Genomic DNA, 22793 nt, shown 5'->3' on the forward strand with positions numbered 1-22793 from the left:
TTATTCATTTTCAAGTATTACACTTATAATTAACCACAATAAAATAAATAAATAATTAAAAACATTGCCAAGGGCAAACACCAGTTTTATAGAATTCAAGTTACAAAGGGAATCCAACGTAAGTAGTACTATAAATACCAATCAAAACCAAATAAATAGGCATCTATAGCAGCTACTACGTAAAACCTATAGTTTGAAACAAATGGTTTATTAAAACAAACATTTCATACCAAATTCGTTGTTTTATGGAAATCCAAAAGAATCGTTTATGAAGTTCGAACGAACCGATTCGCTCAAATGAATCGGACCGCCCCGCCAGTGTGTGTGCGCGCGGGTCAGCGCTGTTTATGCTCCTCTGATCTCCGCCGCGCGCTCCGTGTGCACGCGCTCAGCGCAGGACGATCTCGTTACATTGTAGCGCGGCGTAACTGCGCGTCGTAAAGAGGAAGAACGCTCGATCCGCGAAAACGCAACGTTTTTAAACTTTCCGTCGGATACATTCGTATTCTTTGGATACTCCGAAGCGCGTGGAGTGCGGTAAGCGAAGAGAGCGATCCTGATTTACGCACCGAAAGGAAGATTTGGTTTCGGATGGTGATTCCGGACTCGCTCCTGAACATCGGAAGCCCCGTGAATGACCTCCAGAAGCATGTATCCGCACGGAAGACCCCAGGTACAGCCGCGTCATGAACTTTCCTTCGCGAGCGAACGGTGACCCGCGGGGCGCAGTTCGGGCGCCCGGGCTTTAGAGACTCGACGGCCCGTTTTAACGTGCGTTGTGTTTGGTGTTAAGGTCACCAGAAACAGTTAATCATAGCGTTATGACTTGCGTTATTTATGCGCAAACCCCGTACATTCATTATAACGTATATGACATTAACATGGAGAGAGCATAAATGCATTTTTTGCCTTTTTCTTTTAATCTACAATAATAAACAATTATACTAATAATACTTAAAGTTATGTAGGCCTGTTTCTTTATTTTCTTTGTTGTTTAGTTTTTTTATTCTTTAACTGACAGATATGCATGCACAGAAAAAGCAGAAGAGCTAAAGAAAAAGGGAATTATAATTATTCAAAGCTAAATGTGTGGAACGCAGAGAAAGGAAGAGAGAGAGAGAGAGAGAGAGAGAGAACTGTGGGTTTGTGCTGTGTGCTGGGGAGATGGACAGATGGGTGAATGAACGGTTTGTTTGAGTTACTGCTGCATGTTGCCACATATGGATCCAGGCCACCCCATTCTCCCCTGCAAATGTCATGTTCCATCATCGTCAAGGGCAACACGATATCACATACGCGCACACACACTGAGCCCCACATCAAAGCTACCTTTGCATATGTTGGCATGTTATTACAGGCCTCTAGACATCCAGTTATGTGGTAAAGTGCATTAGCCTAATGTGAAGATTTATAGTGTACATAATGAATGACCTGAGAGTGTGCAAATGTGGGTGCTGTTTTCATCAGTGTGTGTGTGTGTGTGTGTGTGTGTGTGTGTGTGTGTGTGTGTGTTTGCGCGTTGTTTTCTGCGCCTGCTGGGTCCCTGATGATCTGACTCGGGTGGTCAGATTGTGTCTGCTCTCAAAACCCTGTCGGATCTGATACAGGACGCTTTGGCCTTGTTTACCTCTGGTAGTAACATCCGTCTCGGTGATTCAGTCACTCAAGTTGTCAGCTGAAGTTTCGGTCATTGTTTTGATTGACAGGTGAGGTGGCGGTCCTTTGCTGGATTAGCATTTATACTACAATTTGTTTTCATGTGATCTGAATACCGTGTCATCGTGTCACAAAACTTCAATAAAAATATATTTGCTGTGAGTCAGAGCAGCCAACATAAACTGTAATATATTGAACCAAATAAAGCTTCCGGTATAAAAATAATAAGACAAGACAAGGGTAAGAAGATTGTTTACTTGAAACTCTTTAATGAAGGAATAAAGTACAGCGTTGTGAAGAATTTGAGCACTTCTTTCGTCATTTATTCACTCTCGTGTCATTCCAAACCTGTATGACTTTCTTTCTTCTGCAGAACACAAAAGAAGATATTTTGGAGAATGTCGGTAACCAAACAACATTGAACCCCTTTGCCTTACATTGTATAAACCACTGAGACATTTCTCAAAGTATCTTCTTTTGTGTTTCACTTAAAAAAGAGTCACATATACAGAGACGTGACGTGAGGAGTAATAAATGATGAGAGATTTTTTTTAGTTTATTGAGCTTGTGTTTCTGTGTCTGTCTTGTTTTACATTTTTCTTAAAAGCAGTGAAATGAATGTGATTTGTGCTTCTTGGGCCCTGCTGTCGTTCTTTGTTCAGGGCTGTTGTGTTTGTTTTCCCAGGACAGGCGATAATATCAGGTGTAAACAGGACGTCATAAGTGCTGCAGAATGTGTGTGCATACGTGCACGTATCTTTCATCATCTGAGCAATAGTGACTATCATTACACTGAATGTGTTAATGATCCAATCTGCTTTTATCACACCCTTAAAACACATCAGAGCGATATTGTGTATTAACAAGCTTCTCATCAGGGCTGATGTTACATACTGATGTGCCTTCTGCAATGAGATGCTTGTTCGGCACAGATGTGCCGCTTATGTTCCCCTCCCCAACATTTGTGTTTTGGCCAATCGTGGCGGTCCGCACGAGAAGCATTGATTGGGAACTCAGCAGGTTCATACGGCGCTTGCACACATGGCTGTAACCGCTCTTGTATTTGTGCCACATGTGCTGAATATTTCAGCAGGCTTCGGTTATTCATGGATCTGTGATTCCTCCCCCCTCCTCTCTCTCTCTCTCTCTCTCTCTCTCTCTCTCTCTCTCTCTCTCGCTCTCTCTCTCTCGCTCTCTCTCTCGTCTCAAACTGGCCTACACAGTAAACAGTGTAAGATAGATGACTGCGTTCTTTCAGGGCGAGTGTGAGAGGAACAGGCTGTGTGACAATTCATGGCTCTGTCACACTGAACTCGGGCTTCTGTACAACACCCTCTTGTTTCCTAACCACAGCACAACCTCTGAATACTGTGGATTTCTGCTTTTCATCGTGTCCCAGCATGCACTTCTCTGTGTGTGTGTGTGTGTGTGTGTGTGTGTGTGTGTGTGTGTGTGTGTGTGTGTGTGTGCGTGTGCGTGTGTGTGTGTGCGTGTGCGTGTGTGTGTGTGTATCATGCAAGTTAATATTATACAGTCAGTGTCTCTTCTGCAATAATATTGAACTCACATGCCATACATCATCTAAAACGTCTTTTTATTTTTAGATGTATATTTAATGAGTGTGCAGGTTTTATGATGTCATATTAATAAAAGAACACATGAAATATGTGTGCCGTTCCAGTATCTATAATGTTTTAATGTAAAATATACATTTTAAATGTTGGTTTAAAAGCCTCCATTGGTTTAAAAAGGTTCATATAGTGTGATCACGGGGTGAGTTAGACGTGATGTTGGGTCGGTGACGGTGTGTTTGTAATCAGGGGTCATATCAAGGTGAATTTAGAGAATGTGCCTGAGGCTAGTCTTGTGTTAGATAAACACAGCAAACAAAGCATTTATTGTTGATGGCAGGACTGTATAAAGTGTCTTTCTACTGCAGTCAATGGCCCTGTGTGTGTCTGTGTGTGTCATTGTGCCTTTTGCTTGAGCGTGTGTCTGTGTGCCTGTGTGTGTCTTTGCATGAGTGTGTGGCTGTGATTTTGTGTTCATATACTCTTAAAAAGAAATGTTATTTATTAACACATTGTTTGTGTTATGCCGTTTAACACATTTTGTGTGAGATAAATGAAAGGTTGTGTGTGTGCCTGTGTGTGTCATTGTGCCTTTTGCTTGAGTGTGTGTCTGTGTGCATTAGCGTGTGTATGTGTGCCTGTGTGTGTCTTTGCATGAGTGTGTGGCTGTGATTTTGTGTACATATACTCTTAAAAAGAAATGTTATTTATTAACACATTGTTTTATGCCATTTAATACATATTCTGTGTGAGATAAATGAAAGGGTGCGTGTGTGTGTGTGTGTGTGTGTGTGTGTGTGTGTGAATGGTAAACCCTACGGTATGGGGACAAAATGTCATTTTGAGGTCACCATGAGGAAACAAGCTTATAAATCATACAGAATTAACTTTTTTGAAAAGTATAAAAACCATTGTCTATGGAATGTCCCCATAAAACATGGAAACCCAACATGTGTGTGCGTGTATTGGTGTGTGTGCATGAGCATGTGTGTGTCCTCCTCCAGAGCAGTGTTTTTAAATGCATTCTTCTTCTTAATAAAAACACTTTATCACTGCGATTTGTTTTCTGTGTAAACGTCTTTTAACAGCAGCAACAAAACATAGCTCACCGGGGCAAACCAAGTGTGGAAATAATATAACAGTATTTCCAGGGTATACTGTGATTATATTAAAATGAAACATACAATATTGAATATAAAGCTTAATTCTGAAACTGTCCAGCTGTTTAAGGTTGATAGATTTCATGTCTAAACCTATCTGTAACGTGGCTGTGCTGTAAAGTGTTAACCCGGTGATCTGGATCTCTGTGTGTGTTTCAGGCTCCTCTGGTGTCAGGACACGCCGGCATGAAGTTCACAGTGCTGGAAACTCTCGACCATATCAAAGAAGAATTTCAGCTCTTCCAAGCTCAATATCACGGGTACAGATGAAGAAACAGCATAACTGCTCATATCATGTGACTTACTGAATATTTATCCCCTAAACAAAACAAAAGTGATCAATAAACCTTGATGTTTCCTACTTCAAACTACGATGTGTTCTATTCGCCAAACATGTTCAAGCATTAGTTGTTTTGTCTCTGTTTTGTGGGTGATAAATTATGCTTTGATAGCATTTGGTCTACAAATGTATGATTTTCAATGTGTCTATTAGTGTGTTTTATACATCAGACCAATGTTTGCTTGGAAGGTTTTGTTAGTATAAAATGTAGGTGCACTTCTGTGACATGTTGATGCCTTTCATTCGTTGCGAGAGGAATGTTTATCATTAATTCGGCTCATGTTATATGACGTCATGCGTTTCTGTGAAACCGTATTCTGGGTTTGTTGTAGCTTTTCAAGTAGGTTGTTGGAAAATACAACTTGCTAAATTGAACGAATGGTGCTGTTTTAGCTGCAGGTTGGATCACCTGTGCAAATCTGATGAGATTAACAATCTGTAAATCACGCCAGCCGGGATTATCTGACACAGACTATTAGCCTGATATCCAGTTAGCTAATCCAGATAGTCCCATTAGAGACAATTAGAAAATCGACTGTTCTACGTTCTTTCTAAAAAAAGTCTTAGTTTTACAATAAAATGAGACTAAATTGTTGTTTTATCTATATTTGTTGTTCTGTTTTGTGTCGGAAGCGTTTATATTTTTGTCTCTTATTGACCACTGAGAGTCATTTGAGGACACAGAGTCACATGACCTCTCGAGGGGATCTCACCGTTTGTGTCGCATTGTTTTTTCAGTCTCAAGCTGGAATGTGAGAAATTGGCGAGTGAGAAAACCGAGATGCACAGACATTATATCATGGTGAGCCTGACATTCAACATACATCTGAGATCGTAGAAGTGGTCAACCAGTGAGGGTCTTTAATGGTCGTTATGTATTTAGTGCCCAAAATGAAGACAGTTTTAAGGTTTTTGTAACACTTACATATATGATTTTGACTACATTTAGGCCACTAATCCAATAAGTAAATTTTGATAAATTAACCATGTAAACTCCTTTATGCACAATTTCAGATTTTCTTGCTTTCATTGAAGCACACAATGTGCTCCTTGTCACATTCTAAAGGCCTGTCCACACCAGGACGTTAATCGCACGCGTTTACTACGCGTAACTTCAGCAGCTCTGGGCACATGAACAAAAGCGCCAATCTCATTGGTCGGCCAGCTTTTAACGCGCCGTGTCAAACCACAAAAACGAGCCCGGGCGTTAAAAAAAGCGTTTTGTGCGTCGGTGTGCACACTCACATTGGCGCCCTTTGTTTAGTCACGAGGGGTTAAACGTCGACGATAAACACACACGATTATCGTCCCGGTGTGGACAAGCCATAAAATCATGCTTGGATAACATGAGATTATCACATTTTAAGAAACTTTTGTCCATGCCAGCCCAAGTGCATGCTTTCGTAAAGCAAAAAATAAATACAAAAGAATAGATAAATATAAATGAAAAAGAAACTAATAACAGATTAATTTTACTCAAATGATTATTCTGATAATGTAATGAGTAATAAAACATTTGTATTAAATACAAAATATACTGACAAATGAACAAATGCACTAATGGCCATCAGTAGATTTAGGGATTTTGAGTAAGACATGAAAATCCTGCTAGTATAGATCATTTCGTATTGGCCATTAAATCAGTCGATCACTAACGAATGTTTGATCTGTGAGATTCATTTCTTGAATGTAACTGGACTGTATGTGTTTTCTTTCACAGTATTATGAGATGTCATACGGTCTGAACATTGAGATGCAGAAACAGGTATGATTGATGTGTTGTTTATCTTCCGTCGAACACAAAACAAGGTATTTTGAAGAACGTTGTTAACCAAATAACATTGAACCCCGTTGACTTCCATTGTATGAACACAAAACTACTGAGACATTTCTCAAAATATCTTCTTTTGTGTTCATATACACAGGGCTGTGCTTTAGAATATACGCAGACTTTACCGCAGACTTTACCCCACTTTTACAGTAACGTTCATATAACAAGTAAAGAATTACGATCGGTTATTTAACATTTAGAATTGTTTTACAAACATATTTAATATGACATTTCTCTCGGTTCATTGTTTGATGTTTTTGAGAAGGGCTACAGTATGTCCAGCGGGCCCGATCATGTGTTTGGTCGTGTATTTACTCTGCGGCCGGTGTTAAGCTGAGCTATGCAGTATGAGCAACACACATACACACAGTAGAGCGGGCTAATCCAGATAAGACCCTCGATTCTCTCCTCATTTTTCAGACCATCTGTTGGAAATGTCTGGATTTGACAGTTTATGTTGGTCAGAGTATGTGGGTTGAGCCATGTGTGCCAGTGTGTGTACATATGTGATCCATAGAGAGAGAGAGTGTGTGTGTACAGTGTATTGAAAGCACCTTTGGGGGTCACAGTTGTTGTAAGATGGTTCACACTAGTCCAACAAACATTTCAAACCGTTTCAAACAAACATAACTTACATTTTAACATTGACCCGATACATACTGACCCAACACCACCTAATGCTGGGTTGACACCAAAAGCGAACAATCGCGTTCCACGCTCTTTATTACTCGCGGGAAAAGTTCGGTAGTTTTGCGTGAGTGACGCGATCGGACAAATATTTTCAACCTTCGCGGAAGACGGGATTGACGCGCGTCCGTGGCAATCGTGCCGCCTGATCCGCATCGCCTGCCGCGAGTTCGCGTTTATACGCGTCTTTGTGTTGACTTTGTATGTAATTTAGTACTTGCGCAAATTGCTTAATTCGCGTTTGGTGTGAACCCAGCATAATGACTGCACAACAATTTCAATTCAGTATCCATCTGTCTGTAACTATATCAAAATGATAACAGTAGATTTACACCGATCGTTTCTGTCTTATTGTGTATTTGTGTGTATCTTCAGGCTGAGATTGTGAAGCGGCTCAGTGCTATATGCGCACAGATCATTCCTCTGCTGTCCCAAGAGGTGAGCAAACACACTCACATTTATACACACATGCCCTCAGGCTATTTACACATGAATTATTTACAGCTGAAGTGTCATCGACAGTGCTTCAAATCACCCACCTCTATGGATCAATATTTTACATCTATATCTATATTTTATTTTGTAAGTTTAATGGCCTCAGGGAGCGACATGATGACCAGAGAGACAAACATCTGCTCAATGGCTATGTTCAGTTCACCCGCTGATGAGATCTGCTTCATTTGTGTGTGGTTTTTACTATGAAAGTCTCGTCATGTTGCAGGCTGTACATCAGGTGAAGTGTTTGGTCGCGATCCTTCAATATCGTGAATATATGGTACATTAAAGGGGTCATATGGCGCGAATACATGTTTTTCTGTGTCTGTGGTGTGTTATGAGTTGCATGCGTGTATAAGACACATGAAATTGCAAAAATTAAAGTGTGGGAACAAAAGAGTCATTCTATCTAAAAGCGAATGCTCACCCAGACCTGCCTGAAACGCCTCGTGTAACCACACCCCCACAAATCTACGTCAGTTCGTGGTACCTGTCAGTACAATTGAAGAGGAACCTGATGTTCCAAATATGGTAAGAGGCGTTACATTTCCATCACACGCTTGCAGTATTCGACCAATCACTACGCACTGGTTAACTGGCCAATCATAGCACACCTCGCTTTTCAGAGCAATGAGCTTTGTAAAAAATCTGCGTGTTTCAGAGAGGCGGGGCAAAGAGGAGATACAAACATGCACGGTATGTGGAAAATACAGCGTTTTTGAACCTTAAATCGTGTATACACATTGCATTACATCTAAAACAAACCATAATATTTGTTTTAGCCGTGTCAAATGACCACTTTAATAGTTGTAGGCATGGTCTAAAATGAGCTCTTGAGAAAAACACATGGTAAAAATACTAAAGCTAGAGTTACTAACCGTTTAGTGGGGCAGCTTTATTGAGAATGCATAAATTTAATGTCACTATTCAATGAAACCATTTTTGCTTTACTCCGATATAAATCTTTTGCTTTTGTACTTTTGTACAAAGTCTTTTTTATTGCTTGTTGGACATGAAAAACAAGATTTGAACATTTTTACACATTTTTTATTTTACGCTTTTCTTTCCTGGGCATCTGAAGAAGTGACAGTGTACGACGTTGCACTTGTCTTCCCCATCGTGTCTAAAACGCAACTATGTCATCAAAATGCATGCATATACAAGAAATGCGTAAGAGAAAACGATGCAAAATACAGTTTCATTGCTGGTATTAACTGGTCATTTTTCTGAAACCACATGATGCTCATTTGTTATATTAATAAAGCGGTTGGTGTGTCATGACTCATGATGTTTCTGTGTGTTTGTATTGGAGCAGCATCAGCACCAGGTGGCACAAGCAGTCGAGAGATCCAAACATGTCAGCATGGCCGAACTCAACGCCATCATAGGAGTGAGTCTGTTTTCCTTTTTTATCCTCTTCACCAATCAAACGTTAGAGAAGTTTCCGCCTGACCAATCACAAGCAGAAACGTTAAAACTTTAATATAGCAGTAACAAGAGTTACGATGTGTAAGATCTCTTTCTGGCCACACACAAATGTTGTTTTTAAGATGTCTCAGTTTAGCCATATTTCTCACAGAGAAGGTAATCCCATGATGCTTTTCAACAAGCTCAGTGTAAAAAATGAATTCAAGATGGCAGATAAAGCAAGAGATGTTTTATTTATAAATGGTCAGATTTCCTGACTCTGCACACAGATGCTGCGTCCCAATTCGCATACTATCCGTCCTAAATAGTATTCGAAGAAAGAATTAGTATAGTATGTTGAAAAGAGTGTTCCCCAAATATTCCCGGATGGTCTACTACTTCCGGTAGATGCACACTCTAACGGCTAATATTACCCACAACCCACCGCGAGTAGGCGGAGTTTAGTGACGCTCCACCGCATTAATACAATTAATAACTGATGCGTCACTAAATTAATAAATATAACTATAGAGTTAACATATGAAACAATGAATGAATAAATACTTGCATGGAAATAAGAGCTGCATTTTGATGTGTGATGTCGTGCATGGAGTTTTGCTACACACTAAAATGTATATACGTTTCCATAACAAAAACAGTACATACTTTTTTAGTGCATAGTATAAGTAGGCGAATTGGGATGCAGAAAATGACTACCTAGCGAGTTATTATAGATTTGATTTTAGTTTTATTTAGTTTTTATTTTTAGATCTTTCATTTTTATGTTAATTTTAGTTTAAGTTTTAGCAATTTGGGTATATGCTTTTCTCTTTTTTATAATTTATTTGTTTATTTTATGTGTTGCTATATAATATTAATTAATTTCTATTTTAGTTTTTGTTTATTATTATAATTTTAGTGCTTTAAATTTTTCAATTTAATTTTGAGGCAACATTTCGATTTTTTCTTTAGTTAGGTTTTTTCCATAATGTTTAGGTCAAAATTGTATTTGATTTTAATGAACAGAGACGTTTTCAAAATACAAAAGTTTTAATTTTAGTAAACTAAAATAACTTTGCTACCTAGCATCCGTCACTCCGTTTGAATTAGGATTGTGCCTATGAAAACGGAGACAAATGATCATTTAATGTCCTGTTACAGTCAATAGCAGGGTAGCTTACTCGCTCATTTTGGGACAAAATGAACATACAGATCTTTTATTTGATCATTGTACAGAAGTAAAAGCACTTTTTGTATAATGAAATAATGTAACATTTGACATTAGTTTAAAGTGTTCCCTTCTCTCTTTACAGCAACAGCAGTTCCAGCATCTATCCCATCATGCCTCAGGTTTCCCTCTGACAGCACACCCCTCAGGACTGACTCTGGGAGCAGGCGCGAGTCTCATGGCTCTACCCGGGGTCTTCCCGTTTCCCCCCCACCTGGCCCCTAAAGACGACGGCACTAACCCTGAGCATTCGGACGCCAGAGGTACATCATTTCACAGAAGCATTTTTCTACAGAAGCATGTTTTCTACTATAATAAACATACAAATATAAAATGTAAATTGTTTACATTAAGGAAACATAATGTGCATTATGTAAACCACATAATTGTCGTATAAAAGCCTTCATATTCTGTTTGCTAAATATATTTTTTTATGTTTTCCTTTTGATTTTGGAGTGAAGCACTTGCTCACGACGGACAGGTTTCACATGATTCATGTGAGTTTACTGTAAACGCAGTGACGGAAGTCAAGCGATTTTATCCTAAATCTTAAACATTTGAAATATGTTAGCATGACACTACTGAGATGAACTTTGTCGGTGCAACGTTTTGCATTTTTATCTCGCATAAAAAGTCAGTCTAGTTACTTTCTTTTGGTAGCTGAGGTTACCAGAAGAGGACACGACATGACTGTCCATAAACCTCTCACAGGAATCACAACATCAACTTAAAACCAGATGTTAACTGACCTTTAAAAGTGTCCTTCCACGTCAAAATGAAGTTTCAAACAGGTTTACAGCTCCAGTAACAACGATTTTTACTAAATAATTATTTTGAACAGTTTAATAAACACACAAGCTTGACCTTTTTTTCTTTTTAAGACCTCTGCAGTTCATCGCCCCATAAACTTTCATTGTAAACTTTCACTGCATGACAAACTAAGACACACATTTTAAACAGTTTTAAACAGAGACGGTGATGGAGTAGCAAAAGTTTGCAGCTTTAAATAAATCCAAAATACTCATTCAATATAACTGTGCTCATGATAACGGAATAAAAAAATGAATTGTTTTTTGTCTCTTTATTGCTGTAGATGGAGCTCCTGTCAGGGTGAGTATTGAAACATATTCTGTGATTTTCTGCTTGATTTATTGATCTGAATCGGTGTGTATAAAATACAATTTTGTGATGGACCCTCCAGTAGTTATATTATTTCAATCTGTAAGGATTAAAGTTTGCGTGTAACTTTTATAAATAGAATTCCACATTATTGAAGTTAAACATTAGACATGCCAGTATTAGATCGTGTTTTTGTTTGCCGTAAACTATGATGTTTATAATCCAAATTTTATCCATAAACCTTGATCCATGTGATCTTGCTCAAAAGTTTGTGCAGTTATACGTTGTGTGTGTTATATGTTGTGTGTTTTAGAGTGGCGGCGGCTCTCCGGTGAGTCATCGCTCTTCAGGTCTGCGACTCGGTCATCCTCCCTCCTCATCCTCATCCTCTCACACTGAGATGGACGGCAAGAGAAGCGGCTCAGAGCAGAGCAGCGCAGGACGATCACGGCAGGTGAGTGAAGATCAAAACTTTGAAATCACTGTTCGCTTAGTTTCGTTTGTAAGCTCTTCGTTCTGTGATTGTTCATTTCATTGCAATTGAATATTTATTCAAAGTGCTGAATTCACTCAGATGTTGTTCTCGTGTGATGTTTTCGCTGCAGGAGAGCGACGGTAAAAGTGAAGACACGCTGAGAAAAGATGGAGCTAAAGAGGTGACTTTTTTCTTGCGTTTATGTGAAATTCATTCATGAAATTTTTGTCTGTGTGTAAAACTGATGATATCATTTTCTTTCTTGGCTTGCAGAAAAGCACATCATCCGCAGGGGTCTCTCCTAGGTCAGCCGAAGGGAACGGACTGAGCAGCTCTCCGGCTCCCCGGAGGAATCCATCCAGAGATGGAGCGTCCCCGTCGTCATCCCCACAGCCCCGCTCGCCCGCTCTCTGCAGGAGCCCCACCCAGGTACAGTCCCGGGCAGTGGCGAAGCGTCTGGGTGTGCAGGTGCATATGGGCCCGGGGGGTTGGGGGCCCATATGCATCCAGGGTTTATTCATGGCCGTCTAGAAAATGACCAGATGACTGATCTCGGATCTGGTCTACCTATGGGCAGATGTGAGTGGGTCCTCCCCCAGAAATGTTTTTATGTGATCACTTCGCCAGCAGCTTCAGTGGCGTAGTGAGTAACACGCGTGACAAGTAGTTCTGACGTTACATATGAATGCAATTCATCAGCATTCACTGATACAATAGCAGGGTTTTTCCTGCATAGAGAAATTGGAGGCGGCCGCCTCCGTCAAATGTCGTGCCGCCTCAGGCTCTCGCCAAAATTATGTTGTGGGTCTTCACAAGAAATGCTGCGTGCATTTAACAGACTGTCATTTGTAACTGCAGTTGCGACATTACGCCACAGTGGAGGTGCTGTTTCGTTATCAGCACACGGAGGCGCCAAAAAGAGTTGCAGAACAAGAGCCAGCCTGTGTTTCAGGGCTGTTTGTTTTGCATCCAAGTATGTTTAATTTCTTGAAATTTCTTAAATTAACATGACGTACATCATTGTAATGTCTTTAGCTGTGCAGTTGGATCGTTGAATCAGCGTATACTGTACACAGCGAGTTCGCCAGTATAAACGCACATTGCGTTCAGAACGACTCGCACACGAATGACTCATTTGAACCGATTCATTTAAACTATTGAACTTTTCAGTCACTAGCGAATATAAGAGATCATTGAATCATTTAAAACGAACCACAGAGAATGAAAGATGTGAATGAGCTTTGCTCATTTAGAAAGACTGGGCTGAAAAGTTAGTTGAAAATTATAAAATGCTTTATTTGATAAAAAACATTTCTGTTTGGTTGAACAAAAGTAATGTTTTATATAACTTAATAATTGTCATTTTTATCTAATTTTATTAGAACTTTTAATATGTCAAACTCAAAGTCACCTTGGTTAAGCCACTTAAAGGTTCGGTAGGCCTGTGCAAGATCAGGATGGCACCACCTCCGCCTCATTTTGAGCCAGGAAAAACCCTGAATAGGGTATATGGAAATGGTTTCTCTTTGTGAATAGTCAGTGAAATGAGGAGCGTAACAATCAGAAAGCAAATTGATTGTCTAAAATGGACTAAATATATATCGTTCACATTTTTTAATTATGAGGTTAGCCGTTTTTCTTCAGTGCTCTTAGCAAAGTTTGAGGTTTGTCTCAATATTTTATTTCTAGCAGTAGACACGAAATATCTCATTTAACAACAATAACGTTTGTGACAGGGTCGGAAATGCATAAACTAGAGTCATTCTGTGTCAACTCAATCTGAGGAACTTTCCTAAAAAAACTCATTTAAATCATTTTTATTATTATAGAGAAATGAATTCTTAAATGACAAAAACAACCAAAATATAAAATTCTATCGACAAATGTTCACGAATAATCCACTACTTTGTGAAAGGGGTCTTAAAATGATCAAATCACATGGGATTAAAAATGAAGGCGGCATTATTATTTTATTTCTACACGTGCATAGATTGGTAGATCTATTAATAGAATCTGCTGACTTTAACAATCATTTTTGCATGTGACATTTTAAAATGGTGACATTTTAATAATGAAGAAAAAACACTTTTTGGGTTCTTTTTTCCAATTTTGCATGCCTGAAACTCAATAAGTACCAGAGATGTCTTAAAGTGAAAATGATGTCATCATTTACTCACCTGTATGACTTTCTTTCTTCCGCAGAACACAAAAGATATTTTAAAGAATGTTGCTAACCTGTACCCATTCACTTGCATTGGTTTTGTGTCCATGCAATAGAAGTTAACGGGTGTCGGTTACAAACGTTCTTCAAAATATCTTCTTTTATGTTCCGCAAGAAAGCCATTCACGTTTGAAATGACAAGAGGGTGAGTAAATGATGACAGATTTTTTTTTTTGGATGAACTATCTTGGCATGTTTAAAGGGATAGTTCATCCAAAAATGCAAATTCTTTCATCGTTTACTCACCCTCAAGTTGTTCCAAACCTGTATGAATTTCTTTGTTCTGCTGAACACAAAGGAAGATATTTGGAAGAATGTTGGCAATTTTCAGTTCTGGAGCATCATTTACTACCATAGTAGGAAAAATGGTAGTCAGAGGTGCCCCAGAACTGTTTGCTTTCCTAAATTCTTTCTCAACAGAGCAAAAAAAACAAACAAACAAACACAAAAACTACTGTGGTAGTCAATGATGTCAGAGAACTGAAAATTGCTAACATTCTTCCAAATATCCTTTTTTGTGTTCATCAGAACAAAGACATTGATACAGGTTTGGAACAACTCGAGGGTGAGTAAATGATGACATGTTTTATTTTTGGGTGAACTATCACTTTAATGTGATAATGTTTAATGTTCCAGTATATTGGGCGTCAGTGTTTTATAGGTAATGAGACACCACATTGTGTTAAATTCATGGAAAGTTCCACTTGAATTAGAGATTTTTTAAGCAGTCCTGGACATTGGATGTTTAGCTTTTCTACCCCGTGTCATTTCAGGAAAAAGTGAGATCTCCTTCTCCAGCCGTCTCTCATGATTCACTCTCTCCTGGCTCTACGGCAGCTCCCCCCCGCCCCGTGTCCTCCTCTGCCCGCGGTTCCTCTCCTGCTCTCAAACACTAGGCAAGCCCTGACTCATGCTTTTACAGCTAACAGTAAACGTGGGCGGGATCATTTTTCACCCGCTTCAGTGCATGCTGGCCTTTCAATATGAGCCGTGATCTGATCTCTGTTGCCTCTGAAACGTTTCACATTTCTGCAATTCATTTTGGCTGCTACACACACGTTGTCTTCTTCGCAGGACCCACTCCTAACCATGGAGTGAGACTAGTGAAAGACAGCCGCTACCCCTCCCCTGCCCGCCCTCCCCAGAATGCACAGGGGCCAATCCCAGAATGCAAGGGACTTGGGCATCAGGTGCCTTGTCACAAGCCCTTCATCCACCCTCGTGGCCCTCCGAGCCGAACTCTGAGCGAACCGCATCTGTGTTCCCGTGCCGGGGCGTAATCAGCCAATCAGCTGTCTGACAGCTCTGTCAGCCAATTAGAACGCAAGCTGAATATTCTGGTGAGTTGTCACGCCCACCTCACACAATTTTAAAAGGATAGAATAAACTTTACAATAAGGTTGTGTTTGGTAAAGTAAGTTTACTGGATTAGTTAACATGAACTTTTTAATTACTTTTAAATCAAGCATCGTGTCGGTTAACTTTAGTTAATGGACCTTTTTCACGTTTCCGGGTTTCTCAGCAGCGGAAGTTGTCATAATTGCGTAAACTTGTATTGCGGTGAATGGGAGACTACCACAAATATATTTTTTGCATTCTCATTTGCTCAAATAGCAAAAGAAAAACTCAACGATAGTGTTTTCACTACTTTCAACAAAATGATAACGGCAGTCTAAAGAGAGAATGATGTCAAATTGACTGTGACTTCCATAGACGTAAGAAACATCCTCGCATAGCGTTAACTATTTTTTTTTGTAATTTGATGCAAAGGTAATATAATACAAAGTATAGTGTTATAAACGTACATACATTAAAAAAAAAAAAAAAAAAAAACTTAAGAGGATTTATGATGCTGATGACCGTTGAACGCGTCATCACAGGCTTGTGAAAAGATCCACAGACAATGAATTAACAAACATTTGACAATTGAATTGTCATTAAATAACAAAGATTAATAAATGCTGTATGGTCTTAAATAATATATATTGTTAAATCATCGTTAGTTTATGTTAGTTATGTTAATGAACAACACTGAAAAAGAATGAATTATAAAGTTTATCAAATTAAGTTTACTCTCAACTCAACTTTATTTATATAGCGCTTTTTACAATTTTCATTGTTACAAAGCAGCTGTACATGAGACATATTGACTATAAGCAAAACAATTAAAGTTGTACCTGCAAAAACAAGAAAAAGTTGAAAACACAGAAGACAGATATACCCACATACATAACACTCCACACACACAATATGCACACGTACTAACACACAGACATAGACACACACACACGGATGCGCACGCACACACACACACATGTACACACACAAGTACGCACACACACATACACACACGCTCAGTGAGAGCACACATTTAAGATAAAGGAGAGAGAAGCACAGGTCAAATATAACAGACTATAAATTCCTATATGCAATATTAATTAAGTAAAACTTTAAAATTCTAAAGCAGCCCCCCCGGTCAGGCAGATAGTGCAAAAACAGTATGCAAACGGTGGCGAGGAACCCAAAACTCTAATCGAGAAAAAAAACCTCAGGAGAACCCAGGCCCAACCAGGGGATTCCAGTTCCCCTCTGGCAAAAGCTGCTGCCTCTGCACAAGCTCCAGAGAACTTGCACAACAAGGCTAAATAAAATAAATAAACTTAATAATAAAATAAATTATAGTTTAAGATTATCATTAATAATCTAATAGCATTTGAAATTTTGTGGTGAAGACATGTCAAGAGACCGCGTCCTTCTTTATCCAGCTCTATCATCTCAGCTCTTGTCAGGTCCCCACTTCCCATTCTCCGCTCTACCATCAGGTCAGGCCATGAACTGCATCCTGCTCGCTGTGGTAACCTTGGAACAATGAGACAAGACTGGCTGAGAGTAGAGTACTGTTCTGTACTCTTTGATGCAACAAGTACATCAGTTGTGTTTTTGGTTCCGGTTGATCTAACTAATGCAGCCTAAACCCTCAGAAGATTTATATTATGGAAGAGTAGTGTATGCAAGATTAAAAAGATGCGTCTTTAGTCTAGATTTAAACTGACAGAGTGTGTCTGCCTCCCGGACAGTGCAGGGAAGACTATTCCAAAGTTTAGGCGCTAGATAGGAAAAGGATCTACCACCTGCACTTGATTTTGAAATTCTAGGTATTACCAACTGACAGGACGCCTGAGAGCGTAATGCACGTGAAGGACTGTAATACAAAAGGAGTTCATTCAAGTACTGAGGAGCTAAACCATGTAAGGCTTTATAGGTAATAAGCAAGATTTTAAAGTTAACGCGATGCTTTATAGGTAACCAGTGCAAGGTTGACAGAACCGGGCTAATATGTTCATACTTTTTTGTACGTGTAAGAACTCGAGCTGCCGCGTTTTGGACCAATTGGAGTTTTTGTAATAAGCCTGCAGGGCAACCACCTAACAGTGCATTACAGTAATCTAGTCTTGATGTCATGAATGCATGAATTAACTTCTCTGCATCTGAGATTGACAGCATATGACGTAGTTTAGATATATTCTTAAAATGGAAAAACGCAATTTTACAGGTGTTGGCGACGTGGCTCTCAAATGACAGATTACTATCGAATAGAACGCCAAGATTCTTTGCTGACGACGAGGGTTTTATGGAACATCCGTCAATAGTTAAACAGTATTCTTGGTTGTTACTTATAGCAGTTTTCGGTCCAATAAGTAACACTTCCGTTTTGTCCGAGTTCAGTAATAAAAAGTTGTTACTCATCCAGTTTTTTATATCGACTATGCATTCCATTATTCGATGGAACTGCTGTGTTTCATGAGGCTTCGAGGAAATATAAAGTTGAGTATCATCAGCATAACAGTGAAAGCTAACTCCGTGTCGCTTTATTATATCTCCTAGAGGTAGCATGTATAATGCGAAGAGCAGAGGCCCTAAGACTGAGCCCTGTGGTACACCGTACTGGACTTGCGATTTGCGTGACACCTCATTGTTTATTGCTACAAATTGAAAACGGTCGGATAAATAAGATTTAAACCATTTCAAAGCTATTCCCTTAATGCCGACATAATTTTCGAGTCTATGTAGGAGTGTGCTGTGGTCAATGGTATCGAATGCAGCACTAAGGTCTAGCAGCACCAATAACGAGATACAACCTCGGTCAGACGCCAATAGCAGATCATTTGTAACTCTGATCAAAGCAGTCTCTGTACTGTGACATGCTCTAAATCCAGACTGGAATTCTTCATTGATGTCATTCCTTTGGAGGAAGGAGCATAATTGAGTTGAAACTACTTTTTCCAGAACTTTAGATATGAAAGGTAGATTCGATATAGGCCTGTAGTTCCTTAGTTCTCTAGGGTCGAGTTGGGGTTTTTTGACAAGGGGCCTTATAACAGCCACCTTATATGCTTTAGGCACATGTCCTAATGTCAGAGATGAGTTAATAATACCAAGAAGAGGATCTATAATTTCTGGGAGCATCTCTTTCAGTAGATTTGTAGGTATAGGGTCTAGTATGCATGTTGTTGATTTAGATGATCTAATAATTTTAGACAGCTCATCTTGATCTACGGTATAAAATAATTGCATTTTCTCCTTAAGGGCGCTGTAGTTAGTTTGTTCAGCGGGTTTCACTTCTGATTGCATTGTTATAATTTTTTCTCTAATATCTTGGATTTTATATGTGAAGTAGTTCATAAATTCATCACTGCTATGCTGATATACAGGATCAGAAGTCACTGACGATTTATTTTTTGTTAATTTAGCCACCGTGTTAAATAAAAACCTAGGGTTGTGCTGGTTTTCTTCTATTAGTGATGAAAAGTAGGCGGATCTAGAAGTTATTAGGGCTTTCCTGTATTTTCGAATACTATCCTTCCATGCTGTACGAAATACCTCTAATTTAGTTTTCTTAAAGTTGCGCTCCATTTTTCGGGCCGCTTTCTTTAGAGCCTGAGTGTGTTCATTATACCACGGTGTGGGGCTGCCATTTTTAATCTTCTTTAAACGTAGTGGAGCAACTTTGTCTAGCGTTACCGAGAAGGTGGAATTAAAATTTTCAGTGGTAATGTCAAGATCTTCAACGTTATTTCTCATGATTTGAGACAATTCGGGCAGATTATCGAGAAACGCATCTTTGGTAGTTGAAGTTATTGTTCTACCATATTTGTAACAATGAGTTTTATTTGCAGCCGTAGGCCAGTGAAGCAAACATAATACCAGATAATGATCCGAAATGTCTTCACTCTGCTGAAGGATTTTAACGTCGTCCACATTTATACCGTAAGACAGTATTAAATCTAAAGTATGATTACGAAGGTGAGTGGGTCCTGACACATGTTGACTAATGCCCATGGAGTTAAGAGTGTCTTTGAAAGCCATTCCTAAGGCATCTGTAACGTTATCTACGTGGATGTTAAAGTCACCAACGACAAGGAGTCTATCTGCGGCCAGTACTAGTTCTGATAAGAACCCACCAAATTCTTTAATAAAATCTGTGTGGTGCCCTGGAGGCCTATATACAATAGCTAGAATCAATTTAAAAAGTGTTTTATCTTTAGTATTAGGTGTTGAAACATGAAGAACCATGACTTCAAAAGAATTATATTTAGAGTTCGACTTCTGGGAAATGCTAAGAGAGTTATTGTAAAGTGCTGCGACACCTCCCCCTCTGCCTTTTAGACGAGGCTCGTGTTTATAATAATAATCTTGGGGGACAGATTCATTTAAAGCAATATAATCATCTGGTTTTAGCCATGTTTCTGTCAAACAGAGCATGTCTATTTTATGATCTGTTATCATATCGTTAACAAAAAGTGCTTTATTAGAGAGAGATCTAATATTTAGCAATCCGAGTCGTAACAGTTGATTATCTGTATTTTGTTCATGTTTAGTTTGTTTAACGTTTATTAAATTACTTTCAAGAGGTTTACGCATTATTTTATGTTTGCTAATCCGGGGGACAGACACAGTCTCTATTTTGTGATGTTTGGGAGAACGGATTACTACATGTTGTACATTTTGTGTATTCTGCGACGTGAGACGGCAAGCAGACAGTTGGTTAAGCCATACTGTCTGCTCCCTGACCTGGGCCCCAGCGAGTCAAGTTTTAGCATTAGCATTAAGACTTTTTGCCATATTTCTAGACAGGATGGAAGTCCCAGCCCAGGAGGGATGGAGACCATCTCGTTTCAACAGGTCAGGTCTGCCCTCAAAACTCTTCCAGTTATTTATAAAAACTATATCATTCTGCAGGCACCACTCAGACAACCAGCCATTTAGTGAATATAATCTGCTATAAATCTCATCACCACGATAAGCATTGAGGGGGCCAGAGAATATTACAGTGTCTGACATCATGCTTGCGAGCTCACACACCTCTTTAATGTTATCTTTTGTGATCTCCGATTGACGGAGTCGAACATCATTTGTGCCGACGTGAATAACAATCTTACTGAATTTACGATTAGCCTTAGCCAGCACATTTAAATTTGACTTGATGTCAGGCGCTCTGGCTCCCGGTAAACATTGGACTATGGTGGCTGGTGCCTTTAAGTTTAAGTTTAATAAATGAAATGTGACCCTGGACCACAAAACCAGTCATAAGGGTCAATTTTTCGAAAGTGAGATTTATATCATCTGAAAGCTGAATAAATAAGCTTGAAACTCTGGAATCTGATGGTGCAAAAAATAAAAATATAGAGAAAATCGCCTTTGGTTCATCAGAGGCGCTATAGCAGGCTGTTGCCAAGAAGAAACTGGTTTGTTTTAACGCCCTCTATTGGCTCAGCGTTGTGGAGAGTAGATAAACATTAAATCTGAAATTTTAAGCTTTACACAGATACCAAACTTGAGTGGGTAATTCTCAAAGAGCGGGCAGCAGCACGTGAAGTTGTAGCCGTGTTAACGGCCATTTTTGTTAGCGATTTTGCTGCATCCACACAGTAAAGTTTTGATATATTTATGGTAATAAATGTACAAAATATTTCCATGGAATTAAAATTATTTATTATTTTATTTATAAACAAATATTTTCATCTCTACTTAATATCATCCACATGATTTTTGGCATAAAAGAAAAATTGATCTTTTTGACCCATACAATGTATTTTTGGCTATTGCCACAAATGAAGAGGTTGGTTCCGAAATTAAATAAATCATGTTTTTTATTATGTTATCATGTTTTTCTTGTGTTTACTTGTGTTAGTTAGCTGTATTTTTTGAGTTATTATGGCTTAAATCAAAACAAACCAACTGCAATTTGATTGCTATTAATTGGAATGCACAATTTGTTTTATCTCATTTTGGAACCAAATTCTTCAAATATACCTGTGCTACTTAAGACTGGTTTTGTGGTCCAGGGTCACAAATGTTTGTACATGGTTGAAACATGTTTTCTTAGCTGTTATTAGGGATATTTATATATATTAGTGGTAACAGAATCATCACTCATGTCTGTTGTACAATATCCATCATTTTGCATCATAATTCTCTATGAAGTATGATGCGTAATAATCTGTATTTCTTTCTGTATTTCTTTCAGTGTGACAGGCAAATGAAAACAAGATACGGATTTCTACCTATCTCCCACACAGAAATGGACGGAGATGCATAGTCAAAATGAGTTCAGTAGAAGATGTGGAAATTTCTAGACAAATGAACATTACAGTTGTTCCTGTTGTACCTCCAGTTTCCCCCACAGAAGAGCTTTAAACTGTGTTTCAGTAAAAGCCAAAAGTCACCACAATTTCCCCCGCCATTGACCCTAAAGAACTGTCTTTATATTTGTTTTTTTGCACAGTATGTAAACTAATCTCACCTGCTATCTGCGTTTGCTTGTAAACTTTCTTTTGTTCAGATTAACAGTTATTCACTTAATGATGTTAAATTAAGCAATACGATACAAGAAGCTGTTCTGCATTGTGAATATAATGTACATCTACACAACACAACACCCTATTCATAATACAAAACAGCCTTATTGCATTTATGAAAACTGTTAAAATATCAAGATATCAATCTCATTAAAACATTATTTTGAGAAAATACATTCAAGTGTGATTTTATTTTTCTATGACACGTGAATCCAAACAGTCTAGTCCATGTATAGCTTGATTTCAACACTAGGTGGTGCTATAAACCAAACAAATTAGAACATGTATTGGCTTTCTGACTGTATGTTTGCTGTAACACAAACTGACCACATTTTACCACTGCAAACACTCAAACCTGTGTACTGTAGCTCACATCAAACCCTGACAGGTTAAATGATTTCATCTGAAAGTAAATATATCGCTCATGAGTAAGAGTTTGGCCGGAGAGACCAAACAATTTTATCAGACCGATAAAGACAGCAAAAACTTGATATACGAGCGGTCAAATGCAGGTCGTTCAGTCCCACGTTTTGCAGAAAAAACATTGGCAATGGTTTTGGATTATTTCAGATGTGGTCATGTCTTTATCACATACCAACACTGATTCTTGATAACTTCGATAAAACAGCCCACAGAATGGCCTAAATATTTGGTGTCAAGATGATGTGGATCTGTTAAACGTGTTCAGAGATTTGCTTATATTTCAGAATGTTTTTCCCGCCTGTCATTCATGTATCTCAATGT

At 38.8% G+C, this 22793-nt stretch overlaps 1 protein-coding gene across 6 annotated transcripts; it reads left to right on the top strand.

Moving 5' to 3' along the window:
• The first annotated feature begins 337 nt into the window (after window positions 1–337).
• On the top strand, window positions 338–22223 carry tle2c (TLE family member 2, transcriptional corepressor c). Of its 6 annotated transcripts, none has more exons than XM_057332937.1 (16): window positions 338–673; window positions 4547–4647; window positions 5466–5529; window positions 6448–6492; window positions 7621–7683; window positions 9056–9130; window positions 10461–10638; window positions 10837–10872; window positions 11469–11485; window positions 11808–11948; window positions 12100–12150; window positions 12243–12398; window positions 14964–15086; window positions 15265–15530; window positions 19368–20373; window positions 21719–22223. In XM_057332937.1, the coding sequence occupies exons 1-13, from the start codon at window positions 635–637 to the stop codon at window positions 15084–15086; spliced, it is 1089 nt and encodes a 362-aa protein (XP_057188920.1). In that variant the 5' UTR covers window positions 338–634; the 3' UTR covers window positions 15265–15530; window positions 19368–20373; window positions 21719–22223. The 6 variants fall into 6 exon arrangements, with proteins under 6 accessions (XP_057188920.1, XP_057188924.1, XP_057188921.1 ...); XM_057332941.1 differs by having other exon boundaries at window positions 20322–20373; XM_057332938.1 differs by having other exon boundaries at window positions 20322–22223.
• Window positions 22224–22793: the final 570 nt, after the last annotated feature.

The sequence above is a fragment of the Triplophysa rosa genome, linkage group LG5 (genome assembly GCF_024868665.1).
Source record: "Triplophysa rosa linkage group LG5, Trosa_1v2, whole genome shotgun sequence".
NCBI classification, from domain to species: domain Eukaryota; kingdom Metazoa; phylum Chordata; class Actinopteri; order Cypriniformes; family Nemacheilidae; genus Triplophysa; species Triplophysa rosa.